Source organism: Phyllobates terribilis, unplaced genomic scaffold (genome assembly GCF_046119375.1).
Source record: "Phyllobates terribilis strain yellow unplaced genomic scaffold, ASM4611937v1 Scaffold_2__4_contigs__length_985480577, whole genome shotgun sequence".
Taxonomy (NCBI): domain Eukaryota; kingdom Metazoa; phylum Chordata; class Amphibia; order Anura; family Dendrobatidae; genus Phyllobates; species Phyllobates terribilis.
In genome coordinates this window covers 450224943-450245065 of record NW_027362762.1, presented here as the reverse complement: position 1 = coordinate 450245065, position 20123 = coordinate 450224943, and the positions used below count along the sequence as shown (strand labels likewise).

Genomic DNA, 20123 nt, shown 5'->3' with positions numbered 1-20123 from the left:
GCGCGTTTGACATTGTCAATTACAATAAAACCTGTAATTAGAGCAGCCAAATGCTGTACTGTCAATTTTCTTAACAAAAATGTCTAATTTTCTCATTTATATGACCTTATTCGAGTGGGAAATTAGTATCATTTTGGAAACTTATGTCACTTTACTAATACTTTATTGAATATACTTTTTTTAGTAGTCTTTACTAATTGAAACTCCAGTTATGCATCAGGAAACTTAGGGTAAAGAACATTAGTTCATTGAAAAAGTTTTGGTAAACTATGAAAGTTCACCGCTTGCAGGTACAATATACTTACAGCTGTAACTATACTGTGGCGAATAGGTCTATTGTCTGTAACTGGCCTGATATTACTTTATCAGTGGTTCAAAGGAAGCCATCGTCAGAAAATGACATATTGTTTAAATCAAGGTTTTGTGCTAAATGTATTTTTTGGCAATGTTTTAATTTCTATATCACAATCTGTAGTAAAAAAATAAAAAATAAAACGTTTTCAGTTTTCACACTGGGGCTTTTTTGTAGCATTGGCGTCTCTGCCTCCTGCCGGGCAGAGACGCCGTTCCCCTTACCGCCGCGGTCCAGGTCCGGCGTCTTCCCGCTCCCCTTCTGCTGTGTCGCGCACCGGGCGCAGCTTCCCGGGCACTGTGCTTAGGGCGCGCTCCGTCCCTCTTATAGGGGCCGCTCACACCGTCCTATAGAGTCCCCGGCTAATGGCCGGAGGACTTCCCCTATATAAGGCACCTCCTCCAAAATGGTGGTGCCAGTGCAAGGTTGTTGTTCCGTGTGCTAAACACTAGCTCCTGCCCTCAGGTCCCGCTTCCTGTCTGTCAGGCCAGCCAGCCAGCCTGTCTAATAGTTCTGTCCTCCAGTCTGTCTACAGTTGTGCCCGTCCGCCTGCTTACCTGGAGCACCTGTCCGTTACCTGTTGTGCCGCCAGCCTGCCTACCTGCAGCACCTGCTTGTTACCTGTCGTGCCCCCTAGCCAGCCTACCCGGAGCACCTGCCAGTTAACTGCCGTGCCCGCCTGCTTGCCTACCCGGAGCACCTGTCTGGCTATCTGCCGAACCAGCTGCTTATCTACCCGGACCACCCGTCAGCCTTCCTGCTGTGCTCATCGGTTGTACGGGTCAGTTCCTGCCATCTGACCCATGGGAGTCACCTGCTCTCACACAAGATCGGTCCCAGAGTGGCACTGGGTCCACCTGCCCGGTCCCTCCCTGGTTCACGGAGTCGACTAAGCCGCCGTGTGATCTTGGTCGGGCCAAGTAGGCACTTAGTCACACCCCTCTGGTCCCTCCTTGCACCGAAGCACAGAGGTTCCACCATCCGGACCTGTAACATTTTTTAGATTGTAACTTCCTGTTGTTTGAGAAAACAACACCTATACATTAGCCACAATGGTTCTGTTTCATATTGTAGCATCTAATGAGTGTGTGCAAAAATCATTGTGAAGGAAAGGGGCACAGGGTCAGCTGTGACATAGGCTATTGTGTTCAGTAGATACTGTGTTATCAGCTGTAAATAGAGGTTATCTATCATTGTAAACCTGACTCTGATCATAAGGAGCCCTGCTACAATCTCTTCCTGAAAGGACAAAGGACAGGAGGTATGAATCTAAGGGTGCTTTCACATTGTGTTTAGGGTCACGCCGGGTGGCCCCATCCGGGCATATGTCCGACTCCGCAAAATGGGATTCGGACGTATGCGCCGACGGGGCCATAGTCTGTAATGGTACCAGCAGAGCAAATGTGCACTCCGACGTGCATCCTTTTCGGGGGTGTATGCCTACAGGAGGGGGACACTCAGATGCTGTCTACTACATCTGAGTGTCTGCCTCCAGTAGGTGTACACGCCTGAAATTGATGCACGGTAGAGTGCACGTTCACTCTGCTGGCACCATTACTGTCTATGGCCCCTTCAGCGCATATGTCCGAATCCTATTTTGCAGGGGGGTTCTGACGTATGCCCCAATGGGGCCACTGAGTGTGTACTAAACGCAATGTGAAAGTGAAAGCACAGTAAAAAAGCCCCAGTGATCAGTGTAAAAATTAAAAGAATACTGATTATTATTATTGCTTTAATAAAGATTGTGACTTGAAGGAAAAAAAACAAACAAAAAAATTGCCATTTTTTTAAATACTACAAAAAAATATTTAAAAATATTAATGAGTGCTGATGATAGCTTCATTTTTCTGATTATAGCTTCCATCTAAAGGTAAGCTTCCTTAGTAGCTGGGAATACAGGAAATATAAGCCCTTTGTTTTGCATGTTTTCTATTCTGTTTCTTAATACACATAGAAATTTTAACAAGAAATAGGTGGTCCAAAATTTGGAGTGTGTCCCAAAGATCCCACTAGCCATACCAACTATTTTCTGGATATTTTAAATTGCCTTCCCTATTGTATTGGAGGGATCAGAATTTTTAATTTTCATACATGGAAAAGTAACACACAGATGGAGAAGTCATCAGCTACTATCCTTCTACAAATGTTCTTTCAAAAAGTTGTGAGGATTTGTTTCATTACCTAATCATTCCTGTTTGGATCTGTAAACATATTATTAGCCATAGTCATAAATTGGTCTTCTTGCATTAGTTACTTTATGCTCCTGGCAAAAATAAAATAGTTAATTAAACAAAGCATAGCTATTATATTATACTTCCCTTTTCTTTTTATTTTCTGTTGCACCATATTAATTTTTAACTATCAGGCCATACTAATAAAAGCTACATGTTGAGAGAGCCCTTGTGACACGTGCATGATACATGTATCCCACATTTTTGGTAATCTACTCTTAATGATGCATCCATTGTGTCTCTCATGTTATATTATTTATTGATGATGAATGAATTGCCTGTTCCAGGACCTGCATGTGCTCTATCCTGCTTCCCTTGTAGTGTAGTGTAAGTAGTGTGGTGTAGATTTATTCACCCACTGAAGAAATAATATCTTTCCTTAAAAAAATGTAGTCCAATAGGTGGAATACTGATAGTCTTCCAGATACAACATCCAGAGAGTTTCGGGCAGATAAGCAGGCTGATTTTCCCACAAAAACATTTCTTTATTACATGAGCAGGTATTTATTTGAAGCTGTTGTGGCGCCCTGCTGCGCATTGGTGCCACAGAACCCCCAAGGGTGCATGGATGGACTTCTCCACAAGAGGCCCTCACACATTCACACACCTCCACCCTACCACCTCAGACCAGCAGAGGGAACCCGTTAGGGATATATAAAGGGAGGGTGGAGCCAGGCAGCGCAGTGAGTGGTCAGATGAGTTCCTGCTGAGACACAGAGAGGAACAGAGCTCAGAGTGAGCTGAGAGCGTGCTGACGCTCAGAGAGCAGCGAAGAGGCAGCACGCTGGCTGCCGTGCTTAGGCGAGCCAAGGCCTACAGCACAAGTGAAAGCCTAGTGAGGGCCCTGAGTGTGGCCGAAGGCGAGAGGAGAAGGAAGAAGTAGCGAGGGGGCAGAGGAGCATACCAGGCTCACCCCGAGATATATACCGGACACCGGGTCCGCGCCTACAGGGACCCTTTACACCCAGTAGGGACCACCGGAACCCCTGAAGGACTACAGGTCCCAGGTTTACCAAACGCTGACTACAGTACCAGGGCTAGGAGTCACAGAGGCCCCAACGTCCAGGGAGAGTGATCTCCAAAAGAAAGCTCTACCACCAGGTCAGCAAGTGCCAGGGAGAGAGAGACAGTAACCAAGCTAGGCCTAGTTCCAGGCAGGCCAGAAGCTTAGCGAGTAAAGCCACGAATCAGGAGGCCCTATACCCGCTCACTGGGGAGAGTCCAAAAGTGCGCCCTTTGCCCGGAGTACCCTGGACCGTGCCTGCATTATCACCAGTAAAGGTACTGAAGCTTACCCCCGTGTGAGTGTCCGTCTTTCCTCTGAGACCGTCCTGCCTCTCCCCCGCATCCACCACTTGCTCCTACACTGCCCTGGAGCTAGCTCTACCTGTGGAGAGCCACACTACCCCTGCTGCCGTAACACCAGCTGCAGAGGACTGCTCCGCAGCGGCGGCACCCTTTTGCCGCATTCCACAGGTGGCGTCATGAATTTTCCAAATCCCCTATTAATATACCCCCTTTTTCACTGACCGCCCTGGGTCACGGACCAGGCCAGCCACCGTGATATCCCCCACCGGCATACACAGAGGCCCGGCTGCCGAGTACCCCACGGCCCAGGGGGCGCCTCACTGTCTGATCAGAAGTAGTTTATCTTGACAATAACAGCTGAGAACCTGATGCTAGAGTCTAATGGCCCAATAAACATTAGACTAACATTGGCCGAACCCTCCGATATTGACTGGCTTGGACAACAGTTTACTGTGTATGGCGCCTTTCCAACTCTCCACCAAAAGATGATGTCAGGGGAGATAAGGATCCAACATGTCTGTATTTGTTCTTGGTGAAATAAGCCGACCCCATAAGAGTCTATCAGCAGCTTTCTTATAGAGAACACAGGAGTGCTCAACAGAACATGCGCCTTTGTGGATGGAGGAGTCGGGAGAGATAGCTGCCAGCTGAATGATCGACTGAACCATCATTCAGCCATCAATTATATATTGTGTATGAGGCCCCTAATTGTTATGACAGCCCTCACTGTTTCTGACCAATTTCCACCTCTGCATGGAGTGACTCTACCATCCACAACTGGTCTTTTTGGGCCAATGTTACGCTCACCACCACTCTCCCTCCACTTCTGGGCATTTCACTAGCTGCCGCTGCTCTCCTGCTGGGACCATTGGGGTGGATTCACATGCCAGTTTGTAGTAAAGCACTGCTTCTTCAGCCAATACTTAGCCACATCAGGCTTTTTTTAAAAAAAAAACAACTAACTTTTATTAAAGATTTTCACAAATTTTAAGGATACAGGAAAATATGAAAGACAGGAAAACACAATAACTAACCAAATAATAAAGAATACACATAAATGATACATAGACCAACATAAGCAATGAATTCCAACAATGAATTCCTTTCGTGGATAACCACTACAGTAAACATGTCAATCCACCAAGGTCTATTACTTCGGTTTTAAGAAAATCACAAAGGACATGGTACAAGAAACACTAAGGAGGAAAGGGGGGGATATGTAAATAGAAAGGGTGAAAAAAATAAAGGGTAGGGTTAAAGACTTAGGCAATTTGCTGTGCCCAATAATAGTCTCACGGGGCCCACACCACATCAAACAAGTCTATTTTTGCATTCAAAGTAGCCGTTAAATATTCCATCCGGCGAACATCACACACGCGGGAACAGTATTCTTATCGGGATGGAGGAGAAATCATTTTTCCAACAACATGAAATCATACATATAGCTGCCGTTAACAAGTGAAGAAGCAGTTTAGCAGAATTCTTGCCCATTCCTTTAGGAGGAACATTAAGGAGGAAAACGGAGGGATCCGCTATTTCTGCAAATAAGACTTCTTGAATCAAGGATTTAACTACTTCCCAAAAAGAACTATGTTTTCACAGGTCTAGAAAATGTACGGTAGGGTTCCTATCAAGGAACCACAATGCAAGCAAAGATTTGAAATTTGAGGTTTCATTTTGTTGGGCAGATCTGGAGTGTGATACCAAAACATCAAAATCTTGTATTGGTTTTCTTTATACAGAGTACAAATTGACATCTTTGCCGCTTTATCCCAAATTATCTGCCAAGTCTGACGGAGTAAACTCCCTCCCAAGAAGTTCTCCCACTTTGTCATATACGACTGTTGAGAAAGGGATTCCCCCTGGGGAGAATTAATTAATTTACAATTGAAACCAGAAGTTTACATACACTATATAAAAAGACACATATGCGTGTTTTTTTCAATATCTGACATGAAACTACACACTAAGATAACTATGCCTTTAAACAATTCTGGACTGATGATGATGATAGTTTTTATGGCAACATCTGAGTTAATTAATTAATTGTGGATGTATTTTAATGTACACCTGAAATGCACTGCTTCTTTGCGTAGCATTATGGGAAAGTCTAAAGAAATCAGCCTAGATATCAGCAAGAGAATTGTGGACTTGCACAAGTCTGGCTCATCCTTGGGTACAATTTCAAGATACCTGAAGGTGCCTCGTTCTTCTGTACAAACAATTATACTCAAGATGGGAATGTCCAGCCATAATACCACTCAGGAAGGAGACGGGTTCTGTGTCCCAGAGATGAACGTGCTTTGGTTCGACATGTGCATATCAACCCAATGTCAAAAGCAAAAGACCTTGTGAAGATGATGGAGGAAGCTGGTAAGGTTGTGTTAATATCCACAGTGAAATGAGTTCTGTATCAACATGGGCTGAAAGGCCACTCTGCCAGGAAGAAGCCATTACTTCAAAAGAAACATAAAAAGCCAGATTAATGTTTGCAAATGCACACAGGAACAAAGATTTAAATTTTTGGAGACATGTCCTGTGGTCTGATGAAACTAAAATTTAAAGAAATTTTGGGCATAATGACCATCGTTACTTCTGGAGGAAAAAGGGAGAAGCTTGGAAGCCTAAGAACACCATCCCAACTGTGAAACATGGGGGGTGGCAGCATCATGTTGTGGGGTTGTTTTGCTGCAGGAGGGACTGGTGCACTTCACAAAATAGATGGCATCATGAGAAAAGATGATTATGTGGCAATACTGAAGCAACATCTCAAGACATCAGCCAGGAAGTTAAAGCTTGGGAAATGGATCTTCCAAATGGACAATGACCCGAAGCATACTGCCAAAATGGTAACAAAGTGGCTTAAGGATAACAAAGTCAATATTTTGGAGTGGCCCTCACAAAGCCCTGATCTCAATCCTATTGAAAATTTATGGGCAAAGCTGAAAAGGCAGGTGCGAGCAAGGCGACCTAGAAACCTCGATCAGTTACACGAGTTTTGTCAGGAGGAATGGGCTCAAATTCCAACCAACTATTGTGAGAAGCTTGTGGAAGGATATCCCAAATGTTTGACCCAAGTCATTCAGACAATGGTATCAAATACTAATGAAATGTATGGGAACTTTTGACTTTGCAGTAAGTAATAAAAATGCCTTAAAACATTCTCTGTCTCATTATTCTGGCATTTGGCAAATATTAAAAATTATGGTAATCCTAATTGACCTAAAACGGGAAAGGTTTATTCTGATTTCATGTCAGCTATTCAGAAAAACATGAATATGTGTCTTTTTATATAGTGTATGTAAACTTCTGGTTTCAACTGTATAAATATCTGACATAAGACCTTTGGTAGAGGGACCTTTTTTACACAGAATTTCAAAGTCAGTAGGGATCGAGACTTTGTATGAATCATATATAGATCTTAAATGTACAACAACTAAGATAACAACAGCTATCTCTTTACATAATAATCCCGTACATGGGTGTTCATCTCTAGTATATACAACTAACAACAGAATGAGTGAACACCCAAATAGTTAATAAAAAATATATTTTTATTATTACTACATAAATATAAAAACACTGCAAAATTACATAAAAGGGGAACAGAACAAGCACAGGAAAATCACAGGGAAACGTATATAAATAGTGGATCTAAGAGAATAGTATTGTCATTGGGATATAATATATAGACAATACAGGGTGGGCCATTTATATGGATACACCTAAATTGTATCAAGTATTGTAACCAGGTAATGGAAATATATACATTAATTGTCATGTACATCCAAGTGGATTTGAGAGACAAATACCCATACATGTAAAAATATATACCCTAACAATACATCATTGTGCAAAAAAATGCTAAATAAATGAGAAAGATTTTACCAGACATCAATGCCCTATTGCAATAGGGAGCAATAGGGCATACATGTCTGGTAAAATCCTCTCTGATGAGAGAGGGTAGTCCCAGTGCTGGATCTTCACTGCAGGCAGGTTCAAGTCATTGCAGAATGAGGCCAGATCCCTCATAGAACGTGGCGTCGATGAAACTCCATCCCTGCCGGCTGTCAAAGCAAACTGGAAACCCCAGCGATAGGGTATCTTTTGATCAAGGAGGGTCTTCAGCAGCGGTTTCAGAAGCTTTCTTTTCTGTAAGGTGATGCAGGATAGGTCTGGATATACTTGCAGATCATATACTTTATGGATTTCAGAGTCCTTGCTTTTATCATTATTTTCTTTCTTCTTTGTCTCGTATTAGTGAAGGCAGCAATTAATATATCTTGGAAACACTGCAGATTTAGACTTGAGGGTCCTGTGAGCTCTATCAAATTTAATAGGCGTATTCTGGCTGTCACCTGTAATGGAATTGAAGGTCTCTTGGAGCACTGCCTTTAAGTGCTCTCGTCCCTCAGACTCAGGAAGGCCTCTCAGCCTAAAGTTGCAACTCCTGCACTTGTTGTCCAGATCTTTTATATGGGAGTGCAGGTCTTGTATTGTGCTTTTTTTGGTGGATTACCACTTGCTGGAGGTCACCCACATGTGTTCTGTTAACTTCATGGTCCCCCTCCAAGGTATCAATACGACCTCTTAACTAATGAAGATCCTGTCTTATACATGCAATCTCAGACCTACATGTTTCTTTTACTTCTGCTGTTAGGTTTTTAAAGTCTCTTTTAGAGAGTAGTTGTTCCAAATATTTCTTCCAGGGCTTAATGTGGGGTGGAGAGCCCTGTCTATCCCACTCATCATCTGATTGTGCAGGGGAGGAGGACCAGCCATCCTTCTCTGGGTTAGTGGTGGTGAGAGTAATATCCCATGCCCCAGAACCTTCATTGCTCCGAGTACCCCAGTCCTCATGATGCTGTTTATGAAGGAGTTTTTTTGCCCTTGGAGGGTAGCTCAGGCTCATAAGGAGTCTCCAGACTGCCTGATAGACGGTCCCAAGGCAGTTGCAGGGGTCTTGGGATTACGTGGACCCACTACTTGGGATGAGTTGGCCAGTTTATGTGGCATAAATGCCATAGAAAAGCTGTGCCCGGCGGGAGCTCCTGAACCACACATCCTCTCACATCCAGTTCCTGGTCAGGCCCCTACATGTCAGGATTTTTAGTGATCCTTTACATATGGCCTAGTGTCTGAGCAATAAGGTTCTTTAGGTTCCAGTAAACTACTAGGTGTTCTATTATGCATTCTTTGGCATTGACAGGTTTTATGTTGACCTCATTATTATTATTATTTATTATTATAGCGCCATTTATTCCATGGCACTTTACATGTGAAAAAGGGGTATACATACAAGAACAATTACAATAATCTTGAACACAATGTGACAGCGACTGGTACAGGAGGAGGGAGGACCCTGCCCGCGAGGGCTCAAAATCTACAAGGGATGGGTGAGGATACAGTAGGTGAGGGTAGAGCTGGTCGTGCAGCGGTGGTTACTGCAGGTTGTAGGCTTGTCGGAAGAGGTGGGTCTTCAGGCTCCTTTTGAAGGTTTCCACGGTCGACGAGAGTCTGATGTGTCGGGGTAGAGAGTTCCAGAGTAGGGGGGAAACACGGCAGAAATCTTGTATGCGATTGTGGGAGGAGGAGATAAGAGGGGAGTAGAGAAGGAGATCTTGTGAGGATCAGAGGTTGCGTGCGGGTATGTAACAGGAGACTAGGTCAGAGATATATGGAGGAGATAGGTTTTGAATGGCTTTGTATGTCATGATTAGGGTTTTGAACTGGAGTCTCTGAGCAATGGGGAGCCAGTGAAGAGATTGACAGAGAGGAGAGGCCAGGGAATAGCGGGGGGACAGGTGGATTAGTCGGGCAGCAGAGTTTAGGATGGATTGGAGGGGTGCGAGAGTGTTGGAAGGGAGGCCACAGAGCAGGAGGTTGCAGTAGTCAAGGCAGGAGATGATGAGGGCGTGCACTAGTGTTTTTTGCAGATTCGTGGTTGAGGAATGTGGGGATCCGGGAGATATTTTTGAGTTGGAGTCGGCAGGAAGTGGAAATGGCTTGGATATGTGGTTTGAAGGAGAGTTCGTAGTCCAGGGTTACCTCAAGGCTGCGAGCTTGAGGGACTGGGGAGAGTGGACAGCCATTGAGGTTGATAGATAGGTCAGTTGGGGGGGTGAATGAGATGGCGGAAAGATGATGAATTCAGTTTTGTCCATGTTAAGTTTTAGAAATCTAGCAGAGAAGAAGGATGAAATAGCAGACAGACATTGTGGAATTTTGGTTAGTAAGGAGGTGATATCGGGTCCAGAGAGGTAGATCTGTGCTACCTGTCTACCACCTGTTCAGACTTTCTGCCAGTCGACTGTAGTGCTTAAACTCCACCAACTGTGATCTGGATCTGTCTTCCACTTGGGACGAGGTCCACCTGCGTTGGCTTCTGTCCAGTTAGCTATAATCTCTGCTTGCTATTCTTGGGACCACAAATCAGTGTCTTCAATCAATACACACGTCAAGTGTTGTTAGTGAAATCTACTCCAAGGGGCAGGGCCGGCTCCAGGTTTTCGTGGGCCCCGGGCGAAATAGTCTCAGTGGGCCCCTTTAGCACATACCACAATTCATGATGCACAGATACGGCAGAGAAATATAGGTATACAACACAGGGCACAGGCTGTCCCTCATCCTTCACATATGCAAACATGCACACACACACACACAATACGCAGACATGCGCACGCACACGGTACGCAGACATGCGCACGCACACGGTATGCAGACATGCGCTCGCACACGGTACGCAGACATGCGTATGCACACTGTACACAGACATGCACACACAGTACGCAGACATGCACATGCACACGATATGCAGACACGCACAGATACATACACATATATATTTGAACACGTTCTTAAAAACAGATATAAAACAGACATAAATATGTATACACAGTCATACACACTGACATACACAGACATTCACATCATACATGCGTACACACATTAGAAATATTTTTAATATGGGGATTAGGGAAGCCTCGCTCACCTGCCCCCTCTCCTGTGTCCCGTCCAGCTCCTCAGTCATGTGGCAGTGCAGAGCTGCCAGCGTGTCACATGGCCCTGGACCATCATGGGGGCCCACTTGTTGTCAGGGCTCGGGCCGCTTTCATGGCATCTGTGCAGGGCCGCCGATGCTGTCTGAGCCCTGCTCTGCTTCATGCAGCAGTAGCAGTGTGCGGTCAGTGTGCTGCTGCTCCACCATCAGGCCCAGTGATGTCACTTTCCAAACATGGCCGCGCGCTGTGCGGCTGTGTCTGGTAGTAATGACATGCAGGGGCGACACACAAGCATAATTAAAGGTGCAGTGTCGCCCCTGTGTATTACTACCAGACACAGCCACACAGTGCACAGCCTGATTAGTGGAGTAGCAGCACACTGACTGCATACTGACTACTGCTGCATGAAGCAGAGCAGGGCTTGGACAGCACCAGAGGCCCTGCACAGATGCCGGGGAAGCAGCCCGGGCCCTGACGGCGAGTGGCTCCCTGATGGTCCCAGACCCCGACACTTGCCCGGGTACGCTGGGTGCTGACGCCGGCCCTGCCAAGGGGTATCAATCTTGGAATTCATTGTGGTAAAGTCCATACCTCCTTGCTTGGGTTCTTAGTGTACTCCTAATCATTTAGGCTTTGCTCACTGGTTTAGCTCTATGCCAAATCTATCACAATCCAGACAGTTCACATCATCTCCAGTAAGCCTTTGGGCATTCCTTCAAAGTTAATTTATTTATTTTTTCTCTAACAAAAATTGCACTCATTATTTTTTTTTTATGTAAATGAAACCAAACTTTTGCCTGACTAAATGTAATAGTATACTGTTTATCCTAGGTTCAAATACTTCAAGCATTGAATTTACAGTGTATGATCCAAAAAAGGATTATAAAAGTAGCATAAATGATATGGAGGTTGAAAACAGGTAAGAAAGCCAATACTTTTCCAGTAAATGTAAAAAATAGTAATCACTAATCTGATTGGCATTTGAGGCTAGACTCCAGCCATGGCCTTTAAATTTCTATATGCGCATTGTCTTTAATTCACTAAAATAATATTGGAAGTTTTCATTATACTAACGGCACAGTGAGATGGCCATATAAATTGGACCGCAATGCTCGGACTGGCCACGACTTTTCGGACCCGAGCCTGACAGCTGCATAGAAATATTTGAAGCTTTCACATTCAGGTCAAGAGAGCCGCTGGCGAGTCCGTGCATTGCGGTCCGAACTCAATCTGATTATACGGTCGTCTGACTGCGCCCTGACTGTCTTGACTCTGTGTTTAGGAAAGAAGATACATTGCTTGTACCTGCCTGGGTAAAACGTGATGAGTCAAATGTGCTGCCACATCCCACAACAATTCAGGAGCCTTTTAACTTATGCATTGATGCATTGCACTATATACCTGATTGCGCCACTATAGTAAAGGTAATATGATTGTTTATTTAACTCCTCTAAATTGATGTGTACAGTAAATGTGGTAATTTATTAAACAGAAGAGTATTAAATTAATGCGGATATAAACAGTTAATTACCTCCAAAGACAATAATAGCCACATCTACATTTATACATTTAAAAGTGGTAGCCAAAAATATAGTCAGGAGAGCTGACGGGCTGGAGTCCCAAAGACCCCTGCGGTTAAAGGCATTATAGGTGTAATGATGGTGCATTAAATCCATCTTTTATGTTCCTAAATACATATTATACAACACATAATTTCAAACTTGTGCTTGTTTTTTTCTTTATAACATGATGGTCTTACATTAATATTACAATAGAATATGTTATTATATTATATTTATTTTATGAAATTATATTAATAGACTAAAATTTTTGAAATACTGTTAAGTAATTCTGATTTTTATTTTTTTATTTCGGAACAGTTTCCAAGTACAACAACTTACACAGAAAACCATAAAAAAAACAAACGAAGTCAGATATTAAGTCATTCTTATTTGTGTTTAGGTTTCTGCAAAAATTCTAAATCCTGGAGAAAAATCTGCATCTGAAATTGTGGCTTTCCCAAGTATCTACAGTTCAGCCCGTAATCCTGTGTTTAACTTCTGCCAAGAGCTAAACAACGGGGATCGAAAACTAAATGTTAATACTCATGTTCTCTTTCAAGTAACTACAGTGGACCCAGATTCTGGAAATTTGGTTGTAATCGGTAATTCTAACCATATTTTACTAATTCATATTCAGTTATATTTTAAGGACTCAGCTCCTCAGGTTTTATATTCCCCAGTATTTGTACATTCTGTATGTCAACATGGACAGTGCAGGTCAAGAGCCCATTGCAGCCTTCAGGAGGAATATCTTCAGTCTGTAGATGAAAATCAGGTTCTCTTCAAGTGTCATAGCTTTTAATAATATAGACATACTTAAAAATACCTGGTCACTATACCAATGTACTGATGATGCTGCAGCCCCCCATGATATTGGTAAGTATGGGATTGATATGTTTAGCTTCTTTTTTATTGTGATGTTTTTTGAATTTGTCCATTTCAGTGAATTGCTTCTGTTTATGAATCCATGACCTCTACAGAGGTTTCGCTATGAAGGATCTGGCTGCAGAGGATTTGGAGGAATCCATCAAATCACATGAACTTTAGTGGGACCCTATATGTCCCAATAGCTTCATAGCAATAATAGCTCTACAACCTGCGCTATTTTTGGCATCAGAAATTCTTGAAAGGCAGATGGAAATGCAGATGGAGGCTCAAAACACAAATATAGAAAAAACATAAAACTGCCAAACTAAGCAAGACAAATGTCTTTAGGTAGAGGCATATACGCATATAACCTTGTTGTTGTGACACGTGTAAAAATATATTTTAATTATTTAATGTTTTTGATTTTTGCTTTATTGAAAAGGGTTGTCTGAGACCTTAATATTGATGGCCTATCCTTAGGCTGATCAGTGGGGGTGCGACAATCAGCACCCCGCCGGTCAGCTGTTCCCGATGTTGGCAGTGGCCAGAACAGCTCAGTTACGGAGCTGCACAGCACAGCCAGGAACTGCACACCTGCCTCCTATTCAAATCAATAAGGGGTGGAAGTGCAGTACCCTGCACAGCTGTGCTGTGCAGCGACATAACTGAGCAATTTTGGCTGTCGCCAGAACAGGTGATTGTCGGGGGTGCCGGGTGTCACATCCCCACCGATCAGACATTGATGACCTATCCTAAGGAGAGGCCATCAGTGTTCTAGTCCCGGAAAATCTCCTAAACAACAGCTTTGTTCTCTTTAAAATTTGACAAGGAGCACCCACTTTTCTCTGTTTGAAAGAGAGAGTTGTTGAGTGTCCCCTATGTGATTCAATGGTACAAAAAGGAATTTTATCCATTTCACAATTAATTTCAGGCCTTGTTCATCACATGCTAAATTTTATTATTAAAGGGAATCTGTCACTACCAAAATGCAAAGTGAACTAACTAAACAGTTATGTATGGAACTTAACCCCTATAAAAATCATATTAGCAGGGTCGGCGTTGGGGGAGAAAGACTGGACAATTGGGCACCCCTCTGGGGGCCCCCAGCGTCAACAGCAGGAGCTACAGTGATAATAGTTATCAGTTTAGCTTCCGTGGTGGAGACTGCTTCAGGACCTTTGGTGACATCACAATCATGTGACTGGTCAGGTAACAGTGATGTCTCCACAGGTCTTGTACCCTGATCAGTCTTGTGACCATAATTTCACCACAGGTCCTGCACTCTGCAGGAGTCGGAAGTACTGAAGTAGAGATGGACTGGTGCTAAATTAATTATTATCTGTGTGTGTCTGTGTTAGTGTCTGTGTGTGTCTCCTTGTCTGTCTTTGTGTTCTGTGTTCCTTCCTCTTTACCCTGGAGCCAGAGCTGGCCAGCCATAGGGTCGTTCACTTCTAGGTTTGTCAGCTGTTCCATAACCTTCTTTTTCTTTCTATAATATACGTGACACTTGACTCTGGACAATGGCCGGAGGACTTTCTCTATAAAGGGCACCTCCTCCAATATGGAGGTGCCCGTGCAAGGTTGTTGCTCTGTGAAACTTACTTTTCTTCAGCCCTCAGGTCCTCTGCAAGTCAGTCCTGTCTGCCAGTCTGATCTTCAGTCCAGTCCTCCAGTCTTACTACCCTCCAGCCTGACAGTCTGTCTACAGTCCAGTCCACCAGTCTGTCTATGGGCTCTGCCCGCCTGCTTACCTGGAAGCACCTGCTTGTTACCTGCTGTGTCTGCCCACCTGCTTACCTGGAAGCACCTGCTTGTTACCTGCTGTGAACGCCAGCCTGCTTACCTGGAAGCACCTGCCTGTTACCTGCTGTGCCCGCCAGCCTGCTTACCTGGAAGCACCTGCCTGTTACCTGCTGTGCCCGCCAGCCCTCTTACCAGGAAGCAGCTGCCTGTTACCTGTTTTGCCCGTCAGCCTGCTTACCCGGAGCACCCGTCTGGCTATCAGCCGAATCAGCCTGCTTGCCTACCCGGACCACCCGTCTGCCTGCCTGCCGTGCTCATCCGCTATACCGGTCAGTTCCTGCCTTCTGACCCGTGGGAGTCACCTGCTCTCATACAAGGTTTGTCCCAGAGGGGCACCTGATCCCTCTGCTCGGTTCCTCCCTGGTTCATGGAGTCGACTGAGCCGCCGTGCGACCATGGTCGGGCCGAGTAGATACTTAGTCACGCCCCTCTGGTCCCAGCACAGAGATTCCACCACCCGATCCGTAACAGTTTTCACGGGCCATGGAACCCGGTGGCCCCCAGGATCCTTCGCTTGCTGACCTGTACCAGGAGGTTTCTCGTCAGAGGTCCCAACAGGAAACTATCCTGAACTACCTGCGGTCTGTCAACTCCCGCCTGGACACACTGTCCATCCCACCTGTGTCCGCCTCGAGCCGAGCAGCACCTGCTCCGGCGGCGCCTCAGCCTACTAGTGCCATGGCATCCGGCCCTGGTCCTTGGCTATGTGCGCCCCCACATTTTGGCGGTGACCCCGTCTTATGTCGGGGTTTTCTAAACCAGTGCACGCTGCACTTTGAACTTCTGGCACATCAGTTTAAATTCATTGTGGTAATGTATAAAACCAAAATTAGAAAAATGTTGTCTCTGTCCAAATATATATGGACCTAACTGTATATTCCGATCATAAAAATCTCTCGTACCTACAGACGGCGCAGCGTCTTAACCCGAGGCAGGCCAGGTGGTCTCTTTTATTTTCCCGATTCAATTTTTCCATTCACTTCTTAAAAGGGGAAAAGAACCCTCAGGCGGACGCTTTGTCCCGGTCTATGGATGCGGCTGAGGACGATGACGAGCCCAGGCTTATCATTCCTCCGGAATGTATGTGGACGGTGGCTCCAGTGTCCCTAAACCAGGTTCCCCCCGGGAGGACGTTCGTTCCTCCTAATTTACAAAATGAGGTTCTCTCCTGGGCACATGCCTCTAAGATCAGAGGTCATTTTGGGGTCAAACGTACCACGGAGTTTCTCCAACGGTCGTATTGGTGGCCTCGGTTACCCCAGGACGTTAAAGAATATGTTCAAGCGTGTGTCTCCTGTGCGAGAAATAAATCATCCCGTCTGGTCTTCTTCATCCGTTACCCGTGGCAGATAGACCTTGGGAGCTGGTTGGGATGGATTTCATTGTCGAGTTACCTAAGTTCTGGGGAAACACGACAATATGGGTGGTTTCTGACCATTTTTCTAAAATGGTTCACCTGGCTCCTCTTCCTAGGGTTCCTTCCTCCCGGGTTCTGGCATCACTGTTCATTCGTCATGTTTTCCGCCTCCACGGAATGCCTGATAGGATTGTCTGTGACCGGGGCCCACAGTTTTCCTCCCGGTTCTGGAAAGAATTGTGTAATTTGCTTAGCATTGAACTGAATCTTTCCACTGCCTATCACCCGGAGACCAATGGTCTGGTGGAACGCACTAACCAGACGCTTGTGACATACTTGCGCCATTTCAATTCGGCCAACCATAATGATTGGGCGATATTGCTTCCTTGGGCAGAGTTTGCTCTAAATAATGCAGTGGCGGATTCCACAGGTCAGACTCCGTTCCTCCTAAATAATGGCCAACATCCGCGAGTCCCGGTTCCTATGCCAGTTTCCTCTGTGGAGTCTGGGGTCAGAGATTGGGCTCTGGAGGCGCGGGAAGTTTGGGACCATACCCAGGATGCTATATTGGCCTCCAAGAATCGGATGAGAGAGTCGGCTGACACTCATCGCCGTCCAGCCCCCCGTATTCTCTCCGGGCGACAGGGTGTGGCTCGCGGCCCGCAATATCAGAGTAAGCGGAGAATCTGCTAAGTTTGCCCCCTGTTTTATTGGTCCTTTCAAAATTTTGGCCCAAATAAACCCCGTAGTGTACCGGTTACAGTTACCACGACACATGAAGATTCACGACACTTTTCACGTGTCGCTCCTTAAGCCGGTTCGTCTGACAAAATTCTTGGAACCCCAACCTGCTTCAGACACCAGGGGTGATGATCTCAAGGTACAGGCGATTGTGGGGTCTAAGATAGTTCGTGGGAAAAAATATTACCTAGTACACTGGAGGGAACCAAGGATCGTTCCTGGGAACCGGTGGACCACATTCATGCTCCCCTGCTCATTGAGGAATATGAGTGTCAAGTGGAGGGGGATAATGTTAGGCGTCGGGCGTTTGCTGGATCTGAAACGGGTTCATAATCATCAGTGGATTCTGTGGTCTCCCATTCTGGTCCAGCCAGGGCAGATGCTGCTCAGCATCGCTGTCAGTCCCAACGCCTAGCTGGTGCACGCCTTTGTTCCTAGCAACATGAAGCATAGGTTGCGGAGGGAAACAGGGCTACTACAGCCTAAGTCCAGGATGCGCGGCGCTGAGCATGCCCGTAACATGGCGGACCGTGATTGGTGGTTTGGGAGTCAGCTGATCCGGTGACCTGGCACCGCCTGATTGGCCGCGGGTGACATCACAATAATGCGATGGTGGGCAGGGCTTAATCTTTAAATAGCCTGCCCACACTCATGGCGGCGCGCTCTGATCATTGAGCTGAGATGGTGTTACTGTGTGGATGCTTGGTTGTTTGGGCTCCACGTGTGCTCTTGCTGTTATAGCTTCGGACAGGCAGGTTTAGCGGGGGATAGGCAGCCTTAGATGGAGGGAGGCAGGTAGCTTAGTCTGACTGTCTGGCTCCGACAAGGGGGTCACTATACACCCCGAGCAGACTGCGGACTCCCTATTCCTGGTACCGCCTTTTGACCACGTGGAGAGGTACTCCGCAGTCCGGTAGCACGCCGCCTGGGAGCACGTATACGCCGGCGTGAATCACACACACGTCCTAGCGCCTATTGCGTAGCCTCTGTGAAGTTAACAGGGCTACGGCTACATTATCTGTCACACATCTCTCGTGCTCTTAACGGAGATAGTGCAAATCCTTATTCCCGTCCCGGTGTGCAGTAACACGGGAGGGATTGATATATTAGTTGGTTGTTTTTCCTTCTACCCGGAAGGTGTTCGGCCGCAGTCTTCCAGGCTGCATCGCGGACCCCGGGTTCGGTTGTTTTCCATTATTATTAAAGCTCTTTGCAACCGTCCCCATAACAATCGCAAAGTACTTTGTAATTTACCTGCTATTAAAAATCCTCTCGGTTTTCAAGAACGGAGGGATTTTTAATTTAATAGTTTACTGCTCGTTGCCTAGATTACTGGCTGCCTCTATAACCAATGAGAGTGGCCAGTTTCCTAGGAAAAAGTGCTCATGTGCAAGCTGTTTGCTATACAGCCTGCAAGCGCTGCTCTTAAGTTAGCCAAATCGCTGGATTCTGTGTCACTGTGCTCCTCTGATACTGCTGAGGCAAAGCCAGAATGCACAGTTCAGACAAGTGGTGCCAGTCAAGCTAAGATCTCACGATTTTTGATGCAGCACATTTTCTGCACTGTTTCTGCACCACTTAGCTAATTTAAGTTATTTAAGCACTTTTATTGCGTTAATTTTCCATGCGTTTTATCAGGTTGTTTTTTTTTCAAGCTTCATATTTTGTCTTTTTTTGTTATGTCATGTTTTAAATAACACTTTATTTTTTAACGTTCCTATTTGATGAGTTATTTAGCTTTGATAAAAGTTTATTGATAAAGCCATGTGCAGATTACATGTGTTTTTATTGCGTTCCTACTAAAGAAGTGCATTAAAAACGCATATGTGCTTTTATTTGAGGATTTTCTGCATCTCATTCAAGTCTACGGGGAAAATCTACAAACAAAATATATATATATGTACCGTGAGCAAAATTGACATAGTGCAGATTTAAAAATGCACGGCTGGTCAATTTCCGCAATGTTAAGCGGCATCTTTATGTGAACAAAAATATGCTGCAGAAAAAACACACCAAATACTCGTGCTGGAAACTTAGCCTCAATCTTCAGGAATGCATCTCCTCCTGCCAAACAAGAAGTCAGGAGGCAAAGGAGCGGTGTGCTCCTGAAGACTGAAAATTAGAACAACCCTTTAACCCTATTCAAGCTATTAAAGAAGTTATCTGGGACTTGTTTCTTTTTGCTATGGGGCTAAGAACTTACCAGCGTGTAGTTGTTAGCTACCTGCCTATTCTACCCTGCAACAGAGCAACTCCATTTCTTTTGCTTTGCTCTGTTGACGGAGTGTCAGTGCCGTTGTCATGCTGATTGACAGCCTGCTCTCCACTGCCTAACTGCGGGGAGCCGGTTGTCGATCTTCATTACGTCAGAAGTAACTAACGGGCCCCCTGGGGCCGTGGGGTACTCGGTAGCGGGGCCGGTCCTTTTCTATTGGGGTAGTCACAGTGGTAGTGACCCGGTCCGTGGCCCAGGGCGGTCAAATAAAGGAAAGGGAAAGTCAATTTGGGGAAAAAAGTTTGTGACGCCACCCAGGGGTGGATTAAGAGTAGCAAGGGCCCCGGGCAGTTTAGAAGGCGCGGGCCCCCCCCCACACACACCTGATTTATCACGTGACATGTCACATGATCCCCTGTGATAGATCATGTGATAGTTCACGTGAAATTAATTTGGCACAATATTAATTATAATATTTTTTTTTAGGCTGTGTGCCCACTATGCGTTTTTTAAGCGTTTCCGCAGCGGCAATTCCGCTGCAGAAACGCTTAAAAAACGCTTGGTAGAAGGTCTGCCATGTTCCCCAATGATAATCCGCATGTGCTGTATACATGCTGCGGAAATTTCCGCTGCGGAAAAATCCGCAGCATTACCAATTATTTTGTGGAAGCGCAGCGTTTTCGCCG

General features: G+C 45.4%; 1 protein-coding gene across 3 annotated transcripts in view; it reads left to right on the top strand.

The window, feature by feature from the left end:
* Positions 1-20123, top strand: part of LOC141215153 (uncharacterized) — a 446656-nt gene that overhangs the window by 228961 nt on the left and 197572 nt on the right. For all 3 annotated transcript variants that reach the window (XM_073665502.1, XM_073665499.1, XM_073665501.1), the window contains exons 19-21: positions 11724-11811; positions 12175-12316; positions 12855-13056. In XM_073665502.1, the coding sequence (XP_073521603.1) occupies positions 11724-11811; positions 12175-12316; positions 12855-13056 (432 nt within the window). The remainder of the gene's footprint in view (positions 1-11723; positions 11812-12174; positions 12317-12854; positions 13057-20123) is intronic.